Source organism: Pleurodeles waltl, chromosome 5 (genome assembly GCF_031143425.1).
Source record: "Pleurodeles waltl isolate 20211129_DDA chromosome 5, aPleWal1.hap1.20221129, whole genome shotgun sequence".
Lineage (NCBI taxonomy): Eukaryota > Metazoa > Chordata > Amphibia > Caudata > Salamandridae > Pleurodeles > Pleurodeles waltl.
In genome coordinates this window covers 1,199,689,973-1,199,711,711 of record NC_090444.1, presented here as the reverse complement: position 1 = coordinate 1,199,711,711, position 21,739 = coordinate 1,199,689,973, and the positions used below count along the sequence as shown (strand labels likewise).

General features: G+C 45.3%; 1 protein-coding gene across 2 annotated transcripts in view; it reads right to left on the bottom strand.

Annotated features, from left to right (window-relative positions):
* ARMC2 (armadillo repeat containing 2) overlaps nt 1–21,739 on the bottom strand; it is a 450,139-nt gene that overhangs the window by 165,173 nt on the left and 263,227 nt on the right. For both annotated transcript variants that reach the window (XM_069235455.1, XM_069235454.1), the window contains exon 10: nt 15,206–15,429. In XM_069235455.1, coding sequence (XP_069091556.1) covers nt 15,206–15,429 — 224 coding nt within the window. The remainder of the gene's footprint in view (nt 1–15,205; nt 15,430–21,739) is intronic.

Genomic DNA, 21,739 nt, shown 5'->3' with positions numbered 1-21,739 from the left:
CATAAATATACTGTAATTACCTGGAATGTACGTGGGAAATACCACAAGATCCACACATATTAAAAACACAGAGGGGCACACATATTAAAAACACAGAGGGGCACACATAGCTTATTTGCAGGAGACACATGTGACCTCCCTGGAGCTCCAGAAACATTTGAGACGAAGGCGAGGGCAAGTGGTGGGCACTACCTACTCAGTGTACTTAAGAAGGGTGATGCTTTGAATTCTGACCTGGCTCCATCTGATGATCCATCGTAAAGCTGTTGACAAGGGAGGCCGTTATGTAGTGGTGAAGGGAGTGCTAGGTGGGGAAACATTGTCATTGGTGGTGATTTATGTTCCTAACATTAATCTACCGCAGTTTTTTGGTGACCTTCCTCCCACACTGGTACAGAACATTATTGTGCATATAGGGTGGAGTCTTCAACTGTACATATGTTTGTTTCGACAGATCAATGCCTCCAGTACAGGGTGCAAGTAGCCTTACAACTTCCCTCTATTTTAGTACATGTGTCACGGATAGACAACACCATGATATGTGGCGATTTATGTAACCTGACAGCTTAGAATACATTTAGTATTCCTCTGTGCACCATTTCTATATGACAATAGGTGTATTTTTATATAATATGGCAATTTTCCCCTATGTTTTACAGACAGAATATTCAGGTCTGACATTGTCTGACCAAAACCCTCTTAAAATGGTCATATGGTGGGGTGGATGCTGCACATTATACCTACATGGAGGCTCAATACCCAAGTGATCCGTGTCGGGAAGGTGCGGAAGACATTGTAACGCGAAGGGTTAATTAGCTTGAACAGTGTAGATGAGCGTGATGCCTGCCGAAGCCAGAACAACGTGGAAGAAATTCACGATGTTCGCTTTCAAGCTTGTTTTCATTTGACATTCCGTAGATAAACTTATTCGCAGCTGCATGTGTGAGAAACAGGCTGTAAAGGAGAGACAGTCTCAACCTTGAGAACGAGACCACAGTAAAAGATGGAATGAAAACAATGGCCAGGGAATGGCAAGGCAGCCAAGAGACATATACTGATAACATAGCTAGAAAATACTGGAAGGGGGTAGACAAGCTTCAGGTTATTTAAACACTGAAAGGTGGGTGAGGGAATTTTGAAGCTCGCAGATGGAGTTATGAAACTGTCATCTTCAGACCCAGAGCTGCCTCCCTGTTTTGCTGTTCCAAGACCGTGACGCTCGAGGGGGAGAGAGGTCAAAGCGGGCGGTAGAGGGCTTCCCAGCATTCGTGGACTAAGTTAAGTTCCACCCAGGGATGGAAGGCTTTTTGTTTCTCTGCTCTATTATTATGATTGATTATTATACTTGCACTGTGTTTATAATCTGAGAAATTCAGCTTGTTTATAGTTTTTTCCTGCCTTACTGAACATTGTAGTGTGAGTCTGCCACAGTAATTGAAATATGCATTTTAGTGTGCAGTAAATCAAAGCTTATCTGAAGTATTCAACTTGTTAATATTCTGCTCCCTGAACATCGTAGTGTATCACATGTTGGTATACAGTTATTCCAAGTTTATATCTGTCAATGAACTCTTTACTCAGATGTAAACATAGGTGCTCTTTGTAGTGTACTTATATATATACATATATATAGATGCTTTTTTTTTAATTTGCTATTCTTACTCTGTCAATGAACTCTTTGCTCATTCGTATACATAGATACTATCTGTAGTGTATATATATATATGAATAGATGCTTTTCATTGCTATTCTTATTCCACTATTGCTAATGTGCTAAATGCCTGCATTTACCTTAAATTATAGTAAAGCTAAATTGTATTCATAATTGGCGTGTGGTCCTTCATTGAGCATCCTTATTGACTTATACCGAACAGGTGTCAACCAGCCACCTGGATAAGACATTTGGTACCAGGAGTGGGGTATAAGTCAATAATGCCTCTTTGGGGACGAAAGAAAAGTGAGGCAGAGAGCGGAAGGCAGCATGGGGCAGAAGCCAGATCCATTCCCGGGTGGTTAGCAACTGACCCGTTCTCTGGTGTGGCAGGGCTGCTGAAACGGTGGGCAGCGCTGGTGTTATAGGAGACATTAGATGAGAAAGTGACTCCCATTTTAGTGGAAGATGCGGTTGAGAGTGTGAAGCTAAAAGGGGCAAAGCTGGAGCTGAAAGCAGCAGGGCAAGTGGGATGGCTGTCTGCACTCCGTACGGTATACAGGAAAACATTAACACAAGATGCAGAAATAAGAAAACTGCGGGATGAGGTTGCAGCCCTGCAGGAAAGTCAGTTACTTATGAAAGAAACTATAGAAAGTGCAGTGAATAGGGGTGATCAAATGGAGGCAAGGTGCACCGCATTAGCAGTTTGAGTAGCAAAACAAAAGAGTAGGCAGAAGCCTAAAATGCCCTCAGCTGTGCAAGTTAGGGCATTGGTACGCAAAGAAAACTGTGATCCTTATACTTGGGATGGAACAGTTTCAGATAATGATGATGACTGGAAATGGGAGGATGAGGTGGAAGTAGGTGTAGCAGAACTAGGTGGAGTTGAAAGTGGAGAAGGACGTGCAGGTGAATTTGAAGGTGAAAGGGGAAGTGTAATGGAGGTTCGCCCACTCGTGCAGAATAAATCAAAGGGGGTGAATGGTGGGCAAATACAGAATTCACGTTTGGTAAGAGATTATACACAGAGTGAATTGTTAGAAATAACTCGTATATTTAGGCAGATGCCTACAGAGCCCTTGTTTAAATGGTTGGTGAGATTGTGGGACACTAGAGCAGACGGTACATATTTATCACCAACTGAACTTTTGAAAATGGGATCAGTAACTACACACGCTATGTTAGGGCAACGGTTACGAGGTGCACAGGGGCAACAAGCTTTCTCTCTAATGGGTTGGTTGATGGAAGGAGTGAAGCAATTGTACACAACTGCTATAGATGTGGAGGAGAGTTGGGGTCCTTGGCATACGATTTCAGAGGCAAATGAACAACTGCGAGAAATGGGGATGCAGAACGCAGTATACTCCCAACAATTTTTAGGACCTGATGTTGAACCAGTGACAGTAGAGATCAGGGCACGGTTAATCAGAAATGCCTCTCCGCATATGAAAGGTGCCTTGTTGGCCCTTCTAGGACCCGCTCAGGGAAGACCAGTGGGGGATGTGGTATTATTAATGGCACAATTAGAAGGGCTTGATAGACAAAAATCAGCAAGAGCAGTGGTGCAGGACAATAAGTATAAGGGAAGAGAATCTACAATAAAAGTGACCAGACGACAAATGTGGATAGATTTGTTGAATGCTGGGATGAAGAAAGAGGAGATAGATGGAAAGCCTACCCCTTATCTGCTTAATAAATGGAAAGCATTGCAGCGTAGACAGAAAGAGAAAGAGGCAGTTGATGAGAAACAGCCCTCCGCACCTCCCATGGAAGAGTCTGAGAAGGAAAAAACAGAATCGAGGAAAAATAGGAAGGTGCCTGTCTCAACTCTATATCCTGACTTGTCCAGCGATGGCTGGGAAGTCCCAGACCCCTTATTATGAAGGTCAGGCCAAACCCCGGAGGTCAGAGCAGTGCAAGAGGTAAGCCCCGGGGACAGGCGGCCATATGTACCTCTCATCATTTATTGGCACAAAAGAACACAACATGTTATGGCACTGCTCGACGCAGGTGCAGAAGTAACTTTGATAAATGTAAACCCTAAGAGGCTGTCAGGGAAGGGTGTGATCATTAATGGTTACGGGGGTGCAGAGACAGAGGCCAAACCTGTTAAGCTTAAATTGTCAGTCGGTAAAGGACCCCCGTTCACGGCAGAAGTTTTAATAGCTGAAGTACCAGAATACATTATTGGCATGGATTTGTTACTAGGCAAAACTATTGATACGCAATGGGGAACATTTACTTTTGGTGTGAGGAGCGTACACATAAAGAAATCTAGGACAGTTCTGGTTGGGCATGCAAAATGGAGTCCATTACATGTGCCTCCTCCAAAGGAGCCGGTGTGCATTAAACAGTATCGCATACCCGGAGGTCATAAAGAGATTTCAGAAACCATACAGGGGTTGGTAGATGCAGGTGGGTTAAGGCCGGCTGTGAGCCCATTTAACTCTCCTGTATGGCCCGTGAAGAAACCAGATGATACATATCGAATGACTGTCGACTATCGACAACTGAATAAAGTGGCTCCACCTTTGGCAGCCACCGTCCCAGACATCATCACACTGGTGGAACAGTTGAGTAAAGATGTGGGGGAATGGCATGCCGTGATTGATCTAGCAAACGCCTTCTTTTCAATTGATATCGATGAGGCCAGTCAAGACCAATTTGCAATAAGCTGGCAGGACAGACAATTTACATTCAGGAAGTTGCCCCAGGGGTACGTGCATAGTCCCACATTGTGTCATGGGCTAATAGCCAGAGATTTAGCCAATTTCTCAGCTGGAGACACCCGACTTGCACATTACATTGATGACATCATGATCACTGGGGACACTAAAGAGCAAGTCACAGACACGCTGGAAAGATTAATTGAATACTTACAGCAGAGGGGATGGGCTATTAACCCAAAAATGGTCCAAGGCCCGGCACAGGAGGTGAAATTCCTGGGCGCTATTTGGTCAGGACCAGTAAAAAGAATACCACAGAAGGTGATTGATACGGTACAGCAGCTAAAGACTCTTTCAACTAAGGCAGAAGCACAACAATTTATTGGTTTGATGGGATTCTGGAGACAACATATCCCTCACTTAGGATTAATATTGAGACCACTATATCAAGTTACACGAAAAAAGCACCCTTTCCAATGGGGACCTGAACAGCAAGAGGCCTTTGAGGGAGCAAAAGATGCATTACAGAAATATTTTGTGTTAGGTCCCATCACAGAAGGAGACCCATTTGAGCTGGAAATGATAGTACAGGATGATGCAGTGATGTGGAGTTTATGGCAGAGGCAAGGAAAAAAGAGAGTACCACAGGGATTTTGGTCAAAGAGATTAACTCCCTCCATGAGCAATTACACCCCGTTAGAAAAAGAACTAGCAGGAGCATATTGGGCGTTAGTAGAAACAGAGCGCATAACTGGTAACCGGCCGGTTACCCTAAGAACACGGGTCCCCTTACCAGGCTGGATAAGAGAAGGAGGGGTTGGCACTAAAGTAGGCAGGGCGCAGGAGTCTACCATCGTAAAGTGGAAATGGTATCTGCAGCAGAGGGCAAAACCGGGGCCAGCAGGAGTGTCGAAGTTACAAGAAGATATGCTGGGGGCAGTGGACTTACAAGCAATGGTCCCCTCACCAGAGCCATCTGAGATGGAGTCCTCACCATTTAAAACAGCCCCACCTTTTGAACAACTCACAGAAGAAGAACAGCAAAATGCATGGTTCACAGATGGTACCGCCCGGTACCATCAAGGAAAGAGACAATGGCAAACAGTCGCATTCCAGCCTGCTACAGAAACGCTGTTGCTGCGAGGAGGAAATAATGGATCAAGTCAGCTTGCAAAACTGCAGGGGGTAGCAGCAGTGATCGAACAGGCCCCCATCGGAGAGAAAACGTTTGTGTACACTGACAGCTGGGCCACCTACCAAGGACTAGTAAGATGGGCCCCGACTTGGCGCAAGGATGGATGGAAAATCAAAGGCACCCCCATTTGGGGAGGCGAGCAGCTATGGGAAGAGATGTGGGAGAAAGGGCACAAATGTCAAATCTATGTGGGACATGTGGACGCCCATTGCCCATCAGACACCTCTCTTGCATCTCTATTCAACAACACCGCAGATCAGATGGCCAAAACACGAACAGTAATCATCAATGAGGAGGCTGAAGCTGCTCTAGCAAACTGGGCTCATGCAACATCGGGACATCTAGGAGAGAATGGCACTTATGTATGGGCACAGCAACGACAGATTCCAGTCACTAAAGAACAGGTCCAACAAGCAGTAAAAGAGTGCCCCACATGCAACCAGATAAAAAAAATGCCCCTGCAAAAGAAGCCTAGTGGCCATATCAGAAGAGGAACCGCAGCCGCTACAGTGTGGCAATTAGACTATATCGGGCCAGTACCAAAGGAAGGAGGAAAAAGCTACGTATTGACCATGGTGGACACCTACTCTGGCCTTATGTTGGGTATGCCCTGTAAGTCTGCAGACCAAAAGTCCACTTTGCGAGGGCTAAACTACCTGATAAAACATTATGGGGTACCTGATGAAATCCAAACAGATAGGGGCACACACTTTTCAGGGAAAACAGTGCAGGATTGGGCGCAGGAACAGGGAATTCAGTGGATTTTACACCTTAGTTATTATCCACAAGCTGCAGGCATGATTGAGAGATATAACGGATTGTTGAAAGAACAGCTAAAAAAGTTATCATCACATCAGACTCTAAAAGGATGGAGTAGTAATTTAGACAAAGCCTTGTTTGACTTGAACAATAGACCAGTTGGGCAGCAGACTCCTTTCATTCGGATGACAGGGCATGATAAAGAAATCACCCGCACAATGATTGTCTGGAAAACAGACCCTCGAGCTCGATTACCTTTACAGGCTACTTCTGGCAGTATAGGACTTGACCTGTTTGCTCCAGAGGATGGAGAAATACCCGTAGGACAGGTGAAGACTATTCCCCTAGGAATAGGAGTGAGAGTACCATCCGGAACATATGGCAGAATTGCCCCTCGATCCAGCCTAGCCATCAAGGGAGTGTTGGTGCTAGGGGGAGTCATAGACCCAGATTATAGAGGAGAGGTTAAAGTAGTATTATTGAACCAAGGAGATGCTACTATATCGTATCAAGCACATGACAGACTTGCCCAATTGATTTGTGAACAAGCGTATACCCCCCACATTGAAGAAAGATCTGCCCCCCCGATAACAATCAGAGAGGTGAAGGAGGATTTGGAAGCAGAGGAAGAAGAGTATGGGTGCATCATCCAGGGAAAAAGCCAGAGGCAGGAGAGATATTGAGTCAAAGGGTGGGGAGTACGTATGTTGTACTTTTAAAGAATTCTAATGTACCTGTATTTGTACCTGCAGTGAGACTTACCCCACAGTCGTAAATGATGACATCTGCATCGATGACGTGGTTCCTGTTTGCGGTCATGATTATAACCGGAAAAAGTATATTAGTCCGACCAAATGTGGCAGAGAATGTCATCACGGACCTTCATGTCACTTGTGCACCTCAAGCCGCTAAGGTATCTGATGACCAGGGAAATGTTTCACTCTGCAACGTGAAGGTACCTGGAGGCAAATGGATGGCTGCCAAAGCTGTAACCTGGAAGGTAACTGCACAGCAAATCCGACATGCCTACGGACTGAACGAGTTGCAGGGAATGCCCGCAACTGTACAGGCTTTGAATTACACGCTAAACATGATATGTAAATATTGTGATACCATTGTACCTTTTACACCAGTACAGACATATCAGTGTAGATCTTATGATTGTTTAAACAAACAAGATATTTTACCAGGACATATGGTGGTTGTTACAATGTCTAATAGAACTACAGGAGTTCGATACTCCAAACCGCCTGCCTTTATGTTTTATGTAGCCGAAAGACGCATGGTCAGCAATTTAGGCAACGCTTCCATAGTTCGATATAGAATAGGATGTAAGCAAGCTTTACATGCAAGCATAATTAACCATATTGTGTTACAGATAACTATTGCCAAGGGGAATGTCTCTAAGTACGATCCATTATTCACACCATGGACACTATAGTTATGGCCCTTGCCGAAGTTACGCATCAGAAGAGATCTAGGATCCATGATAGCCGGGGCCACCGGAATTGGGGTAGGAGCCCTGAACGCTTTTGATATTGAAGCCATCAGGAATAAGCTATCTTCAACAGGATATAATACAGGGGAGGCCATAAAAGTAATTTCACAATGGGGGCCCACACACTCACAAGAAGTATGGAAGGTTCTGCGTGGGTTGTATCGTGATTGGCAATGGCATAATTTCACTTATGAACAATTTGGAAAAAGCTTTCAAAGCACCCAAACAATGTCCAAAGGAATTCAGTGCATACTATGGCAAAGTATTGTTAATCAACAGTATGTAGACTTCAAAGCGGAATGGGGACAGCTTCAAGGTGAATATTGGAGACAACAATTGCATTTGCCTGAGGAAATATGGGTAAAGCCTATACAATTCCATTGTGAGGGAGAGATGTGTTATGCTCATTTTGATATAGCTAGAAGTAAGCTTCCTCCTGAAATATGGTGCCCCTTTATATTGCTCCCTGTAGTAATAGGTGAAAAATGGTGGATACCTCACACTGAAAAAAAATGGATTGATCAAACAAATCACACCGTAGATCCCACTAGATGTGCAGATTGGTCTAAGGGGTGGGTATGTACCCACACTGGACGGGTGCTAGACCCATGCCTTCACCCAATACCAGGAGAATGTGAATGGTTACCTTATCCTATTAATGGCACAAATGTATATCAGATAGGAACAGAGAGTATATGTTACGTTACTAATCACCCCTTACTTATTAACGGATTTGTACAAACCACCGGAGAGCAGGTAATGTGTATGTGCAATATTACCAGAATTATTGACATAAGTACTCACATCCTATACCAACCAACTAAGTTCACCACAACCACATTACAGACGCAAATGCAAGCACAGTTAGAATGGAACATCCCGCTTGTTGTGAAGCTACCTAGATTAGAGGCAATCAGGCGCTACGCACAAATCACATTTGCTTAATTCGACATGGCAGCTAAATATACCAAGGTTGCAGCCATACAGATGACCATAGACGCCAAATAGCTTATGCACACTGCTACACGCATCCAGCAAGAAAGAGAGCACCATTGGTATGACATCTTCTTAGGTTGGGCACCAGGAGCTACGAAAACGATAAATATAGTGTTACATCCGTTAATCTGGTTATTGATTGTCTGTGTCACGCTAATGATTATACTATGTAGACTATATGTACGCACAAACCGGCTTTATACTAAAATGCAGGCGCTTAGAATAATGCTAACAAGTATTCGTAGCAATCTAGCTAGCGAAGTGTTACAATAAATACTTTGGTTTTCGCAAGCATCGCACTCATCTAAGGGGTGGAGTGATCAGTGTAGGGAAAGGTGCGGAAGACATTGTAACGCGAAGGGTTAATTAGCTAGAACAGTGTAAATGAGTGTGATGCCTGCCGAAGCCAGAACAACGTGGAAGAAATTCACGATGTTCGCTTTCAAGCTTGTTTTCTTTTGACATTTCGTAGATAAACTTATTCGCAGCTGCATGTGTGAGAAACAGGCTGTAAAGGAGAGTCAGTCTCAACCTTGAGAACGAGACCACAGTAAAAGATGGAATGAAAAAAATGGCCAGGGAATGGCAAGACAGCCAAGAGACATATACTGATAACATAGCTAGAAAATACTGGAAGGGGGTAGACAAGCTTCAGCTTATTTAAACATTGAAAGGTGGGTGAGGGAATTTTTAAGCTCGCAGATGGAGTTATGAAACTGTCATCTTCAGACCCAGAGCTGCCTCCCTGTTTTGCTGTTCCAAGACCGTGACGCTCGAGGGGGAGAGAGGTCCAAGCGGGCAGTAGAGGGCTTCCCAGCACTCGTGGACTAAGTGACTAAATTAAGTTCCACCCAGGGATGAAAGGCTTTTCGTTTCTCTGCTCTATTATTATGATTGATTATTATACTTGCACTGTGTTTATAATCTGAGAAATTCAGCTCGTTTATAGTTTTTTCCTGCCTTACTGAACATTGTAGTGTGAGTCTGCCACAGTAATTGAAATATGCATTTTAGTGTGCAGTAAATCAAAGCTTATCTGAAGTATTCAACTCGTTAATATTCTGCTCCCTGAACATCGTAGTGTATCACATGTTGGTATACAGTTATTCCAAGTTTATATCTGTCAATGAACTCTTTACTCAGATGTATACATAGATGCTCTTTGTAGTGTACTTATATATATACATATATAGATGCTTTTTTTTTTATTTGCTATTCTTACTCTGTCAATGAACTCTTTGCTCATTCGTATACATAGATACTATCTGTAGTGTATATATCTATGAATAGATGCTTTTCATTGCTATTCTTATTCAACTATTGTTAATGTGCTAAAAGCCTGCATTTACCTGAAATTATAGTAAAGCTAAATTGTATTCATAATTGGTGTGTGGTCCTTCACTGAGCGTCCTTATTGACTTATACCGAACAGGTGTCAACCAGCCACCTGGATAAGACACCAAGCATTAATAGACACGCCATATAGGGAAACTGTTGGGGAAGGTACAGATCCATACTTTGCCGAAACAGATGATGGTACGGCCTTCACAGGAGGCTTTGAATGGGACGCATTAAAGACAGAGATTTGTGGAATGTGCATTAAGACCTCATATGGCGCTAAATGCTAAACTTGCTGAGACTAGCACACTGGAGTGCCATATAAGGATGTGGAGGTGAAAATGGGGACAGAGCTGGGGGACACACATAGATTAACCGCCCTGTGTAGGGAGCACAGTACACTAATGGACCATCTGTGGCGCATCGATTATATGAAATATGAAGCTTGCCAGCACGCATGGGGAGATGGGGCTGTTGGCATGGCTCCTCTACACTGACACACGCAGGATCCCTATAGGGGGCTATAATGATGCTGACTGGCGAGACTGTCACTTCACAAGTAGCTATTAGCAAAGTGTGTGAGACTTATTATACAACCCTATGTACATCCACAGACAGTGACAGATGAGACCTTAAGCTCCTATGTGGACAGATTGCCCATCCCACGTTTTGACCCATTATAGAGAGCCATATTACATTAACCTCTAACGATAATGGAGATACATGCAGCAATAGGTCAAATGGTGAGCAACAAAACCCCAGGTGTCAGTGTACTACCAGTGGAATGTTATGTAACATATCAACCAAAACTGACCCCTAAGCTGCTTCAATTATACATGGAAGCCAAACAAACTGAATCGTTACCACAATCATTGCCAGAGGCATTGATAGTTGCCCATCCTAAGCCAGGTCGCCATCCTCTGGATGTGTGTTCTTTCTGTCCCCTCTCATTACGCAACACATACAGTAAGATACTTCGGAAAGTGAAAGCTGATAGGTGGACCCCTATTATCAACATGCTGGTACACCAAGACCAAAATAGGTTCATACCAAAGAAGAATACATTCCTCAATCTTATGTAATTGCTCTCCATACTGGGGAGGATACCAGAGGCAAGCACACACCCAGTAGCAATATATTTGGACAAGAAATCTTTTGATATGGGGGGATAGCCCTACATGCTGAAGCTCCTGGCTAGAATGGGGTTTGGGCCAGAAAATAGAGGCTGGTTGGGGCTCCTGTATTTCGCTCCGATTGCAAGGGTGTGCAAGTTACTTACCTTTGGTAACAAATTATTTTGTAGAGACAATATTTAGCTGCAGGTTCATTACCTTTGAATTTCCCAAGTGTCAGACTGGATCTTGAAGATTTTTGCCTGAGCAGTACCCCTGCACGCCATCAGATGGCTTTGTTCGCTTCAGTGCCTCGTCGTCAGCGTCGTTGGCACCAGAAGTGCAGTCGCGGTCACCTATATATGCACCACCTCAGCGTGCGGACGGCCATTACTTTTCATGACTTTCCACGCCTGGAGCACAGAGCCATGAAGTGCACTGACACTGGTGTTTCTAAACTAGGAATCCTTAACCCTACAAATCTGTCCGTGAGTGGAAAGGAATGGGTGGGTCTGTAAGCAATCTGCAGTTAGATATTGTCTCTACCAGATTCCTTGTCCGGGGGAGTGGCAGGGAACATGCCATGGGAAGTTGAGGCTTGAACTGCCAAGCTCTCAGGGGTGGGGTACCGGGTGCGGAAACTCAGGTCACCTGGGGCAGGGCAATGGTGGTGGGTAATTGTCCTGTTCACAGGAACCCCTGTGCTGGGCTTGGACCAGGTCCCCAACAGGACATCAATCAGTGTTTCGTTGAAGGGGAGCAGGGGTTCTGAAGAGGAACCCGAGGCTGAAGCACTTCTTTCAAGCGGTTAGCCTTGACTGCCACAGAGGGAAGTTAGAGATCGAGGACCTCCATTGCCCTCTTCACCATCATTGCATTTGATGCTCCCTCCTCTGTAGCCACGGTAGGGGGAGAAACCAAACCAGTATCTGGAGATGTGTCCAGTTTACTGGCAGCATCACCCAGTTCCTCATACCAGCCCACAGATGCACGGAACTGAACGAAGCCACCTGACGGAGCACAGGGGAACTGTTCACACTAAAATCTTCTGGATCCAGTCTGATACCTGGGAAATTCAAAGGTAAGGAATCTGCAGCTAGAAGCCTCTATCATATATACCTGATTCATTTCCCATAGGTTAGGGCACTAGGAAAGGGTGCCCACTCTCACCCTTGATATTCGCATTAGCTATGGAGCCTCTCCGGGTTCTATTTAGATATTACATATCTAACCTGTCATATGAAACAACTACCAAACTTGCTAATTTGCAATTTGACCCCATCATGTCACGTTTCTGCATGCGATGCAATGCAGTCACAAGAGTCAAAGCTGTCCCAGACCAGTCCCACGCCCACCTCACCTCATCCCTCCTACACAGTTTATGTTCTGGCCCAGCCCTTGGGGATGGGCTGCAGTGAGCTCGAGTCACTGCTGGCTCAAAAAGCTCTGTGTGTTGTCTCTGCTTCCCACTATCAAGCTCTGCTCTTTATCACAAGCTTAACAACAGTTCTTAAAAGCAGGTGCTCAAGGCCATGTAAAGTCTTCATACTGCTCAGTCTCTCCTCTGGGAATGTTGAATGCATTGTCCCCACTTAGCATGCCCCCTCCCGCCTCACCTTCCAGTCTGTGGAACTAGGACGTCACACCTGCAGTTGGTCTAATGGTCATATCTAAATGGAAAGTACATCGTCTTAGTTGATCTGTTTCTGTCAGCACTTGAGGAGGAGAACCTGGACAGCTGCAGAAACCCCTTAGGTCATGGAGCCATTCAACCTCTCACACAATCTCAGAAAAATAATTCAATTGTCATATCTGCCAAATGGCTGTGTTGTCTTTGAGACCTTTAGCAAGTTCTCAGCTTGACATAGCCAACATCACTGTGCATAATGGGCAATTCAAACTAAACTGAAAAAGCGAAACTACTAGTCGCTAAGTGTTTCATGTTCTAGGTAACAAGTTAAGCACTAGGATAAGGTGTCACAAGGATAAAGGACAGCTTAGGAAATGTACAAGAGCAAGTTATCACTGCCAAAATGAAACAGTAGTAAATCCACTACTACACAGGGCCAACTGCTAATACTGCAACACCATGCGACATAAAATAATGGAGGTGGTCAGGACTTAAAATATAACCACATAGGAAATCATGTTAAATTAAAAAATATATATTTAAAATAGTAAGCAAATATAATTTAATGTAAAACATTACTAAAAAACATTTCATTTTAACTGTGAGTTTATATCTTAATTTAAACCTCATTAAAATAAGTGTTATTTAATATATTCATTTAATATATTCAAATTAAATGAAGTGTTCTAGCATTTTTCCTTTTGCTCTACATTTACAAAAATATGTAAAATAAATAAAAAAATTACACTAAATAAAATCTAGCTATATTTTTAACTATATTAAATTATTTAATGCAATTAACTGACTACCCAGCTGGGACAGGGAGCCCCCAATCTTTGTGGTCTGATGGAATATTTAGCTAAAGGTATAAGCCTTGTAAAGGGCAGTTAATTGGGAGCAGGCAGAAGAACTTCAGTAATTAGCATCAAAATATACTGTGCTAAGGGTGGGCGGAACGGGATGATCAAGTTTAGAATGCAAATTCTGTTAGCTTCAAGTGGTAAATAAAAGCACTTTTGGAGCAACTTGTCAGTCCGGCAACCATGTTACAGTGAATTGACTGTATTTTCTCTAATTAATTCCAAAGATGCTCAAAGGAAAGAATTTGTTTCAAGAAACGAATATTGCTTATTCATAAAACTGCGTGGCAGGTTAGTAACACTTCTCTCTTGTCGAAACTCAAATGCTTCGACGGAAGAGGTGGATAAAAGGAACAGGAAGCAGCACAGTCTCATGGACTGACCAATAAAACTGTGCACCTTCCTCTGTGACAGATTAGCAGATATACACATTTTTCACAATCACTGTAAAGTACTCCACAGTAGGACTTAAACCTGGGGGATTAACATTTGACGCAGAAACAGACCTTGGCCCGCAGCATGATGATAGCTAGGGCAGAGAAGAAAGATCCATTAAACTCCACTTCCTCAATTAACCTTTCAACACTAATGGTGTGCAGCTAGAGCTATTGGTGCTTGGTGATTCCATCTGCAAGAGTGAAGACTGCCAGTGAGGTGTAGGGTCACAGATGACAAAGAAAGTTTGACTTACATAATGGAGGCTGTTGTGAGTTACTGCAAGGCAATGGAATTTACATATTGAGGGATATTACGAATACTGCGGAAATTGCCACACCAATGGGGCTTTACGGGCCAATGGTTAAAGTGGATAATAGCTATCTAATTCAAGGTTATTGTAGATATTGGCCTAGAGTGGGAGTTTACATCTTAAATACTGTCAAAAAAGTGGAACTGCACATGCTTTAGTTAGAATGGCAAATGGGCTTTACGTGATGAGATGGTTTTGTGATGGGCCTGGCTGCAATGTGTTGCACACTGAGACACTATGAATACTGACTTGGCAATGGTACTTTACACACTGTTGAACGTGGATACTGTCTAGCTATAATGCTTCACATAATTGAGCAAAGTGATTATCAGCTTGGGTATGGGGCTTTACTTGCTGTTTTTTATAGAAACAATTGTGACTTCAATGCTTTAACTATTGGAACATTATGGACATGGGAATGTGGAAAATATTCGATTTCTGGTCTTTTGTATACAGAGAAAATGACAACCAAGGAATACTATACATTGTGTCTTTCATGAATTCTCCTACACAACTGTGTATAAACTATGCTAAAATTGTTCTGAGAATCATGCTGTAAAGTGCTCTCATTGATCATATATATCTATATATATACACACATCCTAGAGAGAGTTAGGATTGCGGAAACAAGAGATTGGGATTAACAACATACAATGGCTGTATCTGCTTCCAACTCCAATTCTGATTATTCTTTCATTACTGTTTCCATTACAATACAAACATTTAAAAAGCACAAAGTTCGCACTAACTTGAACTAGCAAGTGTCCCAAACTGGAAGCTGCTGTGTGAGTTTCTTTGCTGCTGCTGTTTATCTGATTCATCAGCTCTACCAACAATTCTAGGGCCCCTTTGCCAAACAGGTCATGGAGAAGAGTGGTATTTCCAGACAGGAATTTTAGGGCTGCCATACAGTACAAAACAGCTTCACTGTTAGCTTGTAGATCTTCCACTTTTAGGACCTCCAGCATAGAATCTGAAAAAGAGATTATCAAATAATTATATGCTTGATTTATGATCATAAAACCTAAAACTTGCAAGCTGAGTAAACAAATCATATTGGACATAAAAATTACAAAGGTCAATAATTCTAAATTTAAATTTACTACGATGCTTTGAAAAGGTAGGCCTGTCTGTCACAAAACATGTGATTAGTCACAAAAGCTATATAGACACACTTTAATAATTTAAAATGTTTAAACTTGATTATGTGAAAAAGTCAGATGGCACGTGGATGCTTTAAAGAGGCCTTTTGTGGGGTATAAATTGAAACTGTTAAGCAAAGGCAATGGCTATAGATGCTGCAAAATGTCGGACTCTGTGACAGTACTCGGTTCTACGTAGCACTCCGAATCTTAAGTCAGTATTACATGAACCCTCAAAAGAATGGCCACAGAACACTTTCACATAACAAGTAAAGAACTTCCAAAGAGGCGAGCAGCATTACAAAGCACCAAAGTACCACAAGACCTAAAATAATAATGGTAAAGGCTTTAAGTATTAGATGGCTAGTCACCTCAGGGGGCTGGAATCTCATTTAAACGACCAGGAGGAGAGATGTTTATGAGATGCAGATGAAAGTCTTAAGAACAAAGGGCCTGGAATATGAAAGCACAACATCATAATAAAAACTAAGAACAAAAACAAGGTAACATTACAGAGGCTATCACTTTGAGGTATCCTTCACCTTGATAGAGGTCCTTCACCGTAGTAGAGTTACATCACCAACCCAGATAGGATAGTGAAGCTCCTAATGTCTAACAATACATTGCGCAAAATGACAGCCCAAGATGCCTGAAGAAAGCAAACAGCAGCCAAAATGGGGTCTAAATGTACCACAGAAGTGCTAGGACACACATAACCCTCTAGGAGAAACACTGATAATCAGGATATGACAACACAATGCCCAGTTGTCAAATTTCAAAACAAGACATATACAGAAGCAGGGCTGAACAAGAACACCAATATTTCATATACATATGAAACACAGTCACTAGAAAACAGAGGTGTAGAAACCACTTGGAAACTGTGCAGTCTCTCTCATTGTCTGTCTTCTGAAACTATTCATTGACTTCAGTGGGGATCAATTGTAGCATCCAAGTAGTGCTAGCTGCTTTTAAAGTGGTTACTGCAGAACCGCACACTTTTCGTCCCAATGCATCCAAATAAGTACTTTCTCAGTAATCAACACCTCATAGCCAAAAGAGTGCCTCCACTTCAAAGATAACAATGTAACGGGGGCGTGGTTGGCAAGATGGCCGATCGGAAGCACTAAATGAGTGCTCCTGATCCTGGCTTGTAATCCTCCCTGATCCTGTGGCCCCTAGAACCCTGCGGACCCCTCAGCTGAGTCCTGGAGTTAGCAGGAGCTGAGGAGTGTAGTGGGAGAGCGGGTGGTGAAATCGAACAGCAAGGGGGCATGCAAGCGGAGCCTGTGACCCTAAGATGGCGGCCGTAATCGCGGGCACGATCTAAACGTGGCGAAAATCGGCCGCTGGAGACACTGGAGTGGCACGAATCCAGGGAAGAAGTTTCCTGCAGGGGAGCCACTCAGAGTGAGAGGTTGAGTGGACTTTGACTCTGCAGACCCCCCCCCCAGAGAGTGGGTACAGTGTTGGAGTTGGGCCTCCCAGTTGGATTGGAGGCCTGCTGTGGTGATTGAGGCAGTAGTGGAGATCAGTGCTTGCCCCCTGCGGGGTGTACACAGGCCCTGGATGCTTGGGGCTCACATAGCTGCATGGGGCACACAGTGGCAGCTGGAGGTGTCGCTGGACTAGTTCTTGAGGAGTGACTCCTTTGTGTTGGAGATCTACCAGAATTCTTGGGTTGCCTGGCTCTGGAGGGCAGAACTATCAAGCTGTGCATTGGATCCGTTGGCTCAGGTACGACACCTGCGCTGCTTCTACATCTGCTGGCACCGCCCCGGGGCGTGGGAGGTTAAGGGGCTGAGAAGTGTTGGGCAGCAGGAATACGGAGTTTGACTGCCTGCCTCCCTCCTGGAGGGCTTGAGCCTGGCATTTGGTGTGTTCCTTAGTGACTGCTGGCCCAGCAGGTGGATACCATGGGCAAAGATAGAACGCAAAAGAGTACGCAGCAAACACGAATGGACCAATACACAGTGCAGAGTTCAGGTGCAAGTCTACAAAAAGATCCCCAGGCCTCTTGGAGAAAGGTGCAGAACCCACTGGTGCACAAATCCTGGCTGCTATTGAGTCCTCGCGGCAGGCAATGCAACTCAGATCGCGGCCATAGCGGTGGATGTCAATCTGCTTCGAGCGGACCTAAGGGTAGTGGCGGAACGCTCGGTGGCCACTGAGAAACAAGTGACTGGCTTGCAGTCGGAGGTGGATATGCTGAAGGCCTCGGTGGCCATCCTTGAAGCTAAAATGCACAAGCTGGAGGCGAGGGTCGAGGATGCTGAAGGTAGGGCAAGACGGTGTAACCTCCGCATAGTGGGCTTTCCCGAAGGTGGGGAGGGGGCAAATGTGGAGGCTTTCTTGGAAGACTGGATCCGAAAAACGTTACCTGAGGCACCCTTATCGGCTGTATTCGTGGTGGAGCGTGCCCACAGAGCCTTAACAGCACCGACAGGAGCCCCCCCACGAACAATTATAGCCAAGATCCTTAACTACAGAGATCGAGATGTAATATTGCAGGAGGTGTGCAAACATGGAGATCCTACCTTTGAAAATCACACCATCAATTTCTTTCCCTGACTATACCAGGATGGTGCAGCTCTATAGGCAGTCCTTTGCGGGTGTTAAGTGCAAGCTTAAAGAACTGGGCTATACCTATATGCTGTTGTTCCCAGCTAAGTTGAAAGTTCTCCTTGCAGGTCGCTCGCACTTTTTTCCATCTCCTGAAGCGGCTTGGGACTGGTTGGAGAGGAACAGTGTGGCGGGAATGCCGGACTTCCTGGTTGGAGAGAGTGGCAGAAGGCCCCGAGGGACAGAGGAGGTGCCGGCTAAGGAAGCCGAGTGATTGTTCGTTCGGACGGCACCCCGAGTCTTGAATGTCTGAGACAGGAGTAAGAGGAGGCCAAACTGTTGGTTCAAACTGTCACGTCAGAGGCATCCTCCCGCTCAGGGTCCCCCTGTGTTGCGGGCTGAATGTCTCCAGATTTGAGCCCTGAGGGCACCTGAATGCCTCATTGGCCCTCCAGTCGGGGCTGGAGCCACGTACTTTGGTTTTGGGGGATTCTTTGAGGTCTTCCCCCTGCTGTGCCCTCCTTCTCTCTCTGACCCTTCCCCCTCTCTTTCTGTTGCTGACTATGGATGGGAGGTAGCGAGGGTCCGGGTCAATGATAGTGCCGGGAGTTGCTGCGGAGTGGTGGGACTGAGCTAACCCCCCCATTGTTGTTGTTGTTAGTTCTACTTGTGGGTACAGTGTGTGTGCGGGCCGGACGATTGGCGTGAGCGGAGTGTTGGAGCGCTGTCGGACCTGAATCAAGCTATCGAGCGGGCGCGGTGATCGCCTGCCACTTGTGGACTATAGAAGTGATAGTGGGGTACACACTCAATTGGGCAGACACTAGTTGTAGGAGGTGTTTACCCGGGGTGGGATGGGGAACTTATCTGTGGGTTCTTGTTTGAGTTGGAGTTCTGTATTTGACACTGTATGCGCTGTGAGTGACTTTCTGTTTAGGGACATCGACTTGCCTAGTTGCGTGGAACCGGGGATTTATATGGTGGGGGCTGTGGGCGGTTGGGGTAGGGCGACAACCCAGAGGGGTGGTGAGGTGTGTGGAACAGAATAGACTATGGTGGGTACCTTGACACGCATAGTTACATGGAACGTTAGGGGGTTAAACTCCTATGTGAAGCACTATAGAGTGCATATGTACCTTCGGCGGCTTGGCGTAAATATCGCTCTCCTGCAGGAGGCTCATTTGGTTGAGAATGAAGTTCAAAAAGTGCAGAAAAAGTGGAGGGGGCAATTATATTCCACGACCTATTCCTCCTATGCTAGAGGGGGTTCGGTCTGGGTGGCCCCTGGGACTCCCTTTGTACTACAAAGTCTCAAAGCAGATGTGCAAGGACGTTACATATTTCTTCATGGCTTACTTGATGGCCGTGAGATCTGTCTGTTGAATATCTACGCCCCTAACATGGATGATGCGGCATTCTATCATCAGATACGACAGGAATTAATATTATTTACAGGGATACCCATTCTGTGAGCAGGCGACTTTAATTGCGTCCTCGATGGAGAGCTAGATAGAAACCCCCCGAAGATGAATATGAAAGCGCATATGACTGCCAAACTGAGAAACGTTATGAGGAATCTCCACTTTGTGGATGTGTGGAGAGAAATGAACCCCTCGTCTAGAGTGTTTTTGTGTTACACACCCGCCTAAGGGGCTTACAGCCATCTGGACAGATTTCTTCTAGCCAATGATGGCTCTCTAGACGTTTGCAGAGTTGTTTATCAGGCCCAGTTTTTGTCAGACCATGCCTCCCTCCTTCTAGAGTGTGAGACGCACATGCCCAGGCCAGCGATCCCCCTGTGGCGGTTGCGCCCAGACTTACTAAGTGATCTGGAATATAAAAAAAGATCTCCAGGATGAGCTAGTTGGATACTTTCATACGAACTGGGGTACGGCAGGGACCCAAGGCTTAGAGTGGGAGGCACTGCAAGTTGTTATTAGAGGGGAAAGTCTTAGTAAACATATGGAATTAGGCAGCATCTGGAGCAGGAGCTCACGAGGCAGGAGGAGGATTGGCTACTCTATAGCGTCAAGTTGATAATGGCGACACTTCGGAGGTGGATTGCCTGGAGGTGAGAGGTAGAATTGTGGACCTCTGGGATAGGCTAGAGAATTATGTCCGCCGGAGATATAAGCAGCGACTATTCCGGGAGGGAGACCGTTCTGGGCGTATGCTGGTTTGGCTCCTCTGGCGAGAGAGACCAGTCCCCATTATTCAGTTGCTCCACGGCTCCTCTGAGGAAAGGACTTTAAGGCAGCTAAGGGTGAATGCCCACCTGCGTGAGCACTTGCGAGTTATTTATGCTGCACCACGGAGGGCGGACGAGACCCAGATTCTGACGTACCTGAATGGTCTCCGGTTACCTCGCCTTACGACAGCCCAGACGGAGGAATTGGAGGGAGGGGTTTCATTGGACGACCTGGGAGAGGCGTTGAGTGCTATGGCGACTGGGAAAGCACCTGGTCCGGACGGGCTGCCAGTCGAATTTTATCGTACATATTCTGCTGTGCTTCTTCCTCGACTGTTGGAAATACTCCATGAGGCGCGAGGGGAGGGTCTGCTACCGGTGCATATGCGAGAAGCTCTGATAGTTATGCTACCAAAGCCAGGAAAGGAGGTTGACGACCCAGGCTCATATAGGCCGTTATCCATGCTTAATGTTGATGTTAAACTACTCGCTAAAGTGTTGGCCTCTCGGTTGAGTAGAGTGGTGACGCATTTAGTGCAGGGGGATCAATACGGTTTTGTGCCGGGGATTGGAACTCATATGAACATACGGCGCTTATCGCATGTGCTTCACGAGACGCGAGGCTCTGCGTTCCCCGCAACGCTAGTGCCGTTACATATGGAAAAAGCGTTCAACACCCTGTCATGGGACTACCTATGGGAGGTGTTGCGCAGGATGGGCATTGGTCCTGTCTTCTTATCCTGGGTGCGTCTTATGTATTCAGCGCCCCGGGCATACAGGGGCGATTGTGTCAGACTCCTTTATGATTGAACACGGCACACGGCATGGTTGCCCCCTGTCGCCGCTGCTGTTCACGTTGGCCATGGAGCCACTAGCTATTCAACTACGGACTGGCTTGGATGGTTGGGGTATCCAGGTGGGGGCGAAAATGCACATAATCTCATTGTACGCAGATGATGCTCTAGTGTACGTATTGGAGCCTGAACAGGCGGTCCCCCTCTTGTTGGGAATGATGGATGATTTCGGGCAGGTGTCGGTTTTAAGCATTAACAGACACAAAACGGTGTTGTTCCCGATGGCAGGTCTGTCTGTGATAGGTGCTTCGGAGTTGCCCCAATTGGGCTTAACCTGGGAGACTGAGTCCTTTTCATATTTAGGCATCCGAGTTGCTCATTCGCCGCAATTACAATTCAATTTAAATCTGGGTAGAGTACTGGAGGGCCTCCGTGCATCTGTTCAGTTTTGGACCTCTCTCCCGCTATCGGTTATGGGTAGAGTCACGCTCAGTAAAATGATCTTGCTTCCTCGCTGCCTATATGTTATGCAGAATTCACTCTGTGAGCTCCCTCTTTTGATATTTCGGCAACTAGATAAACTGCTCTTATCCTTAG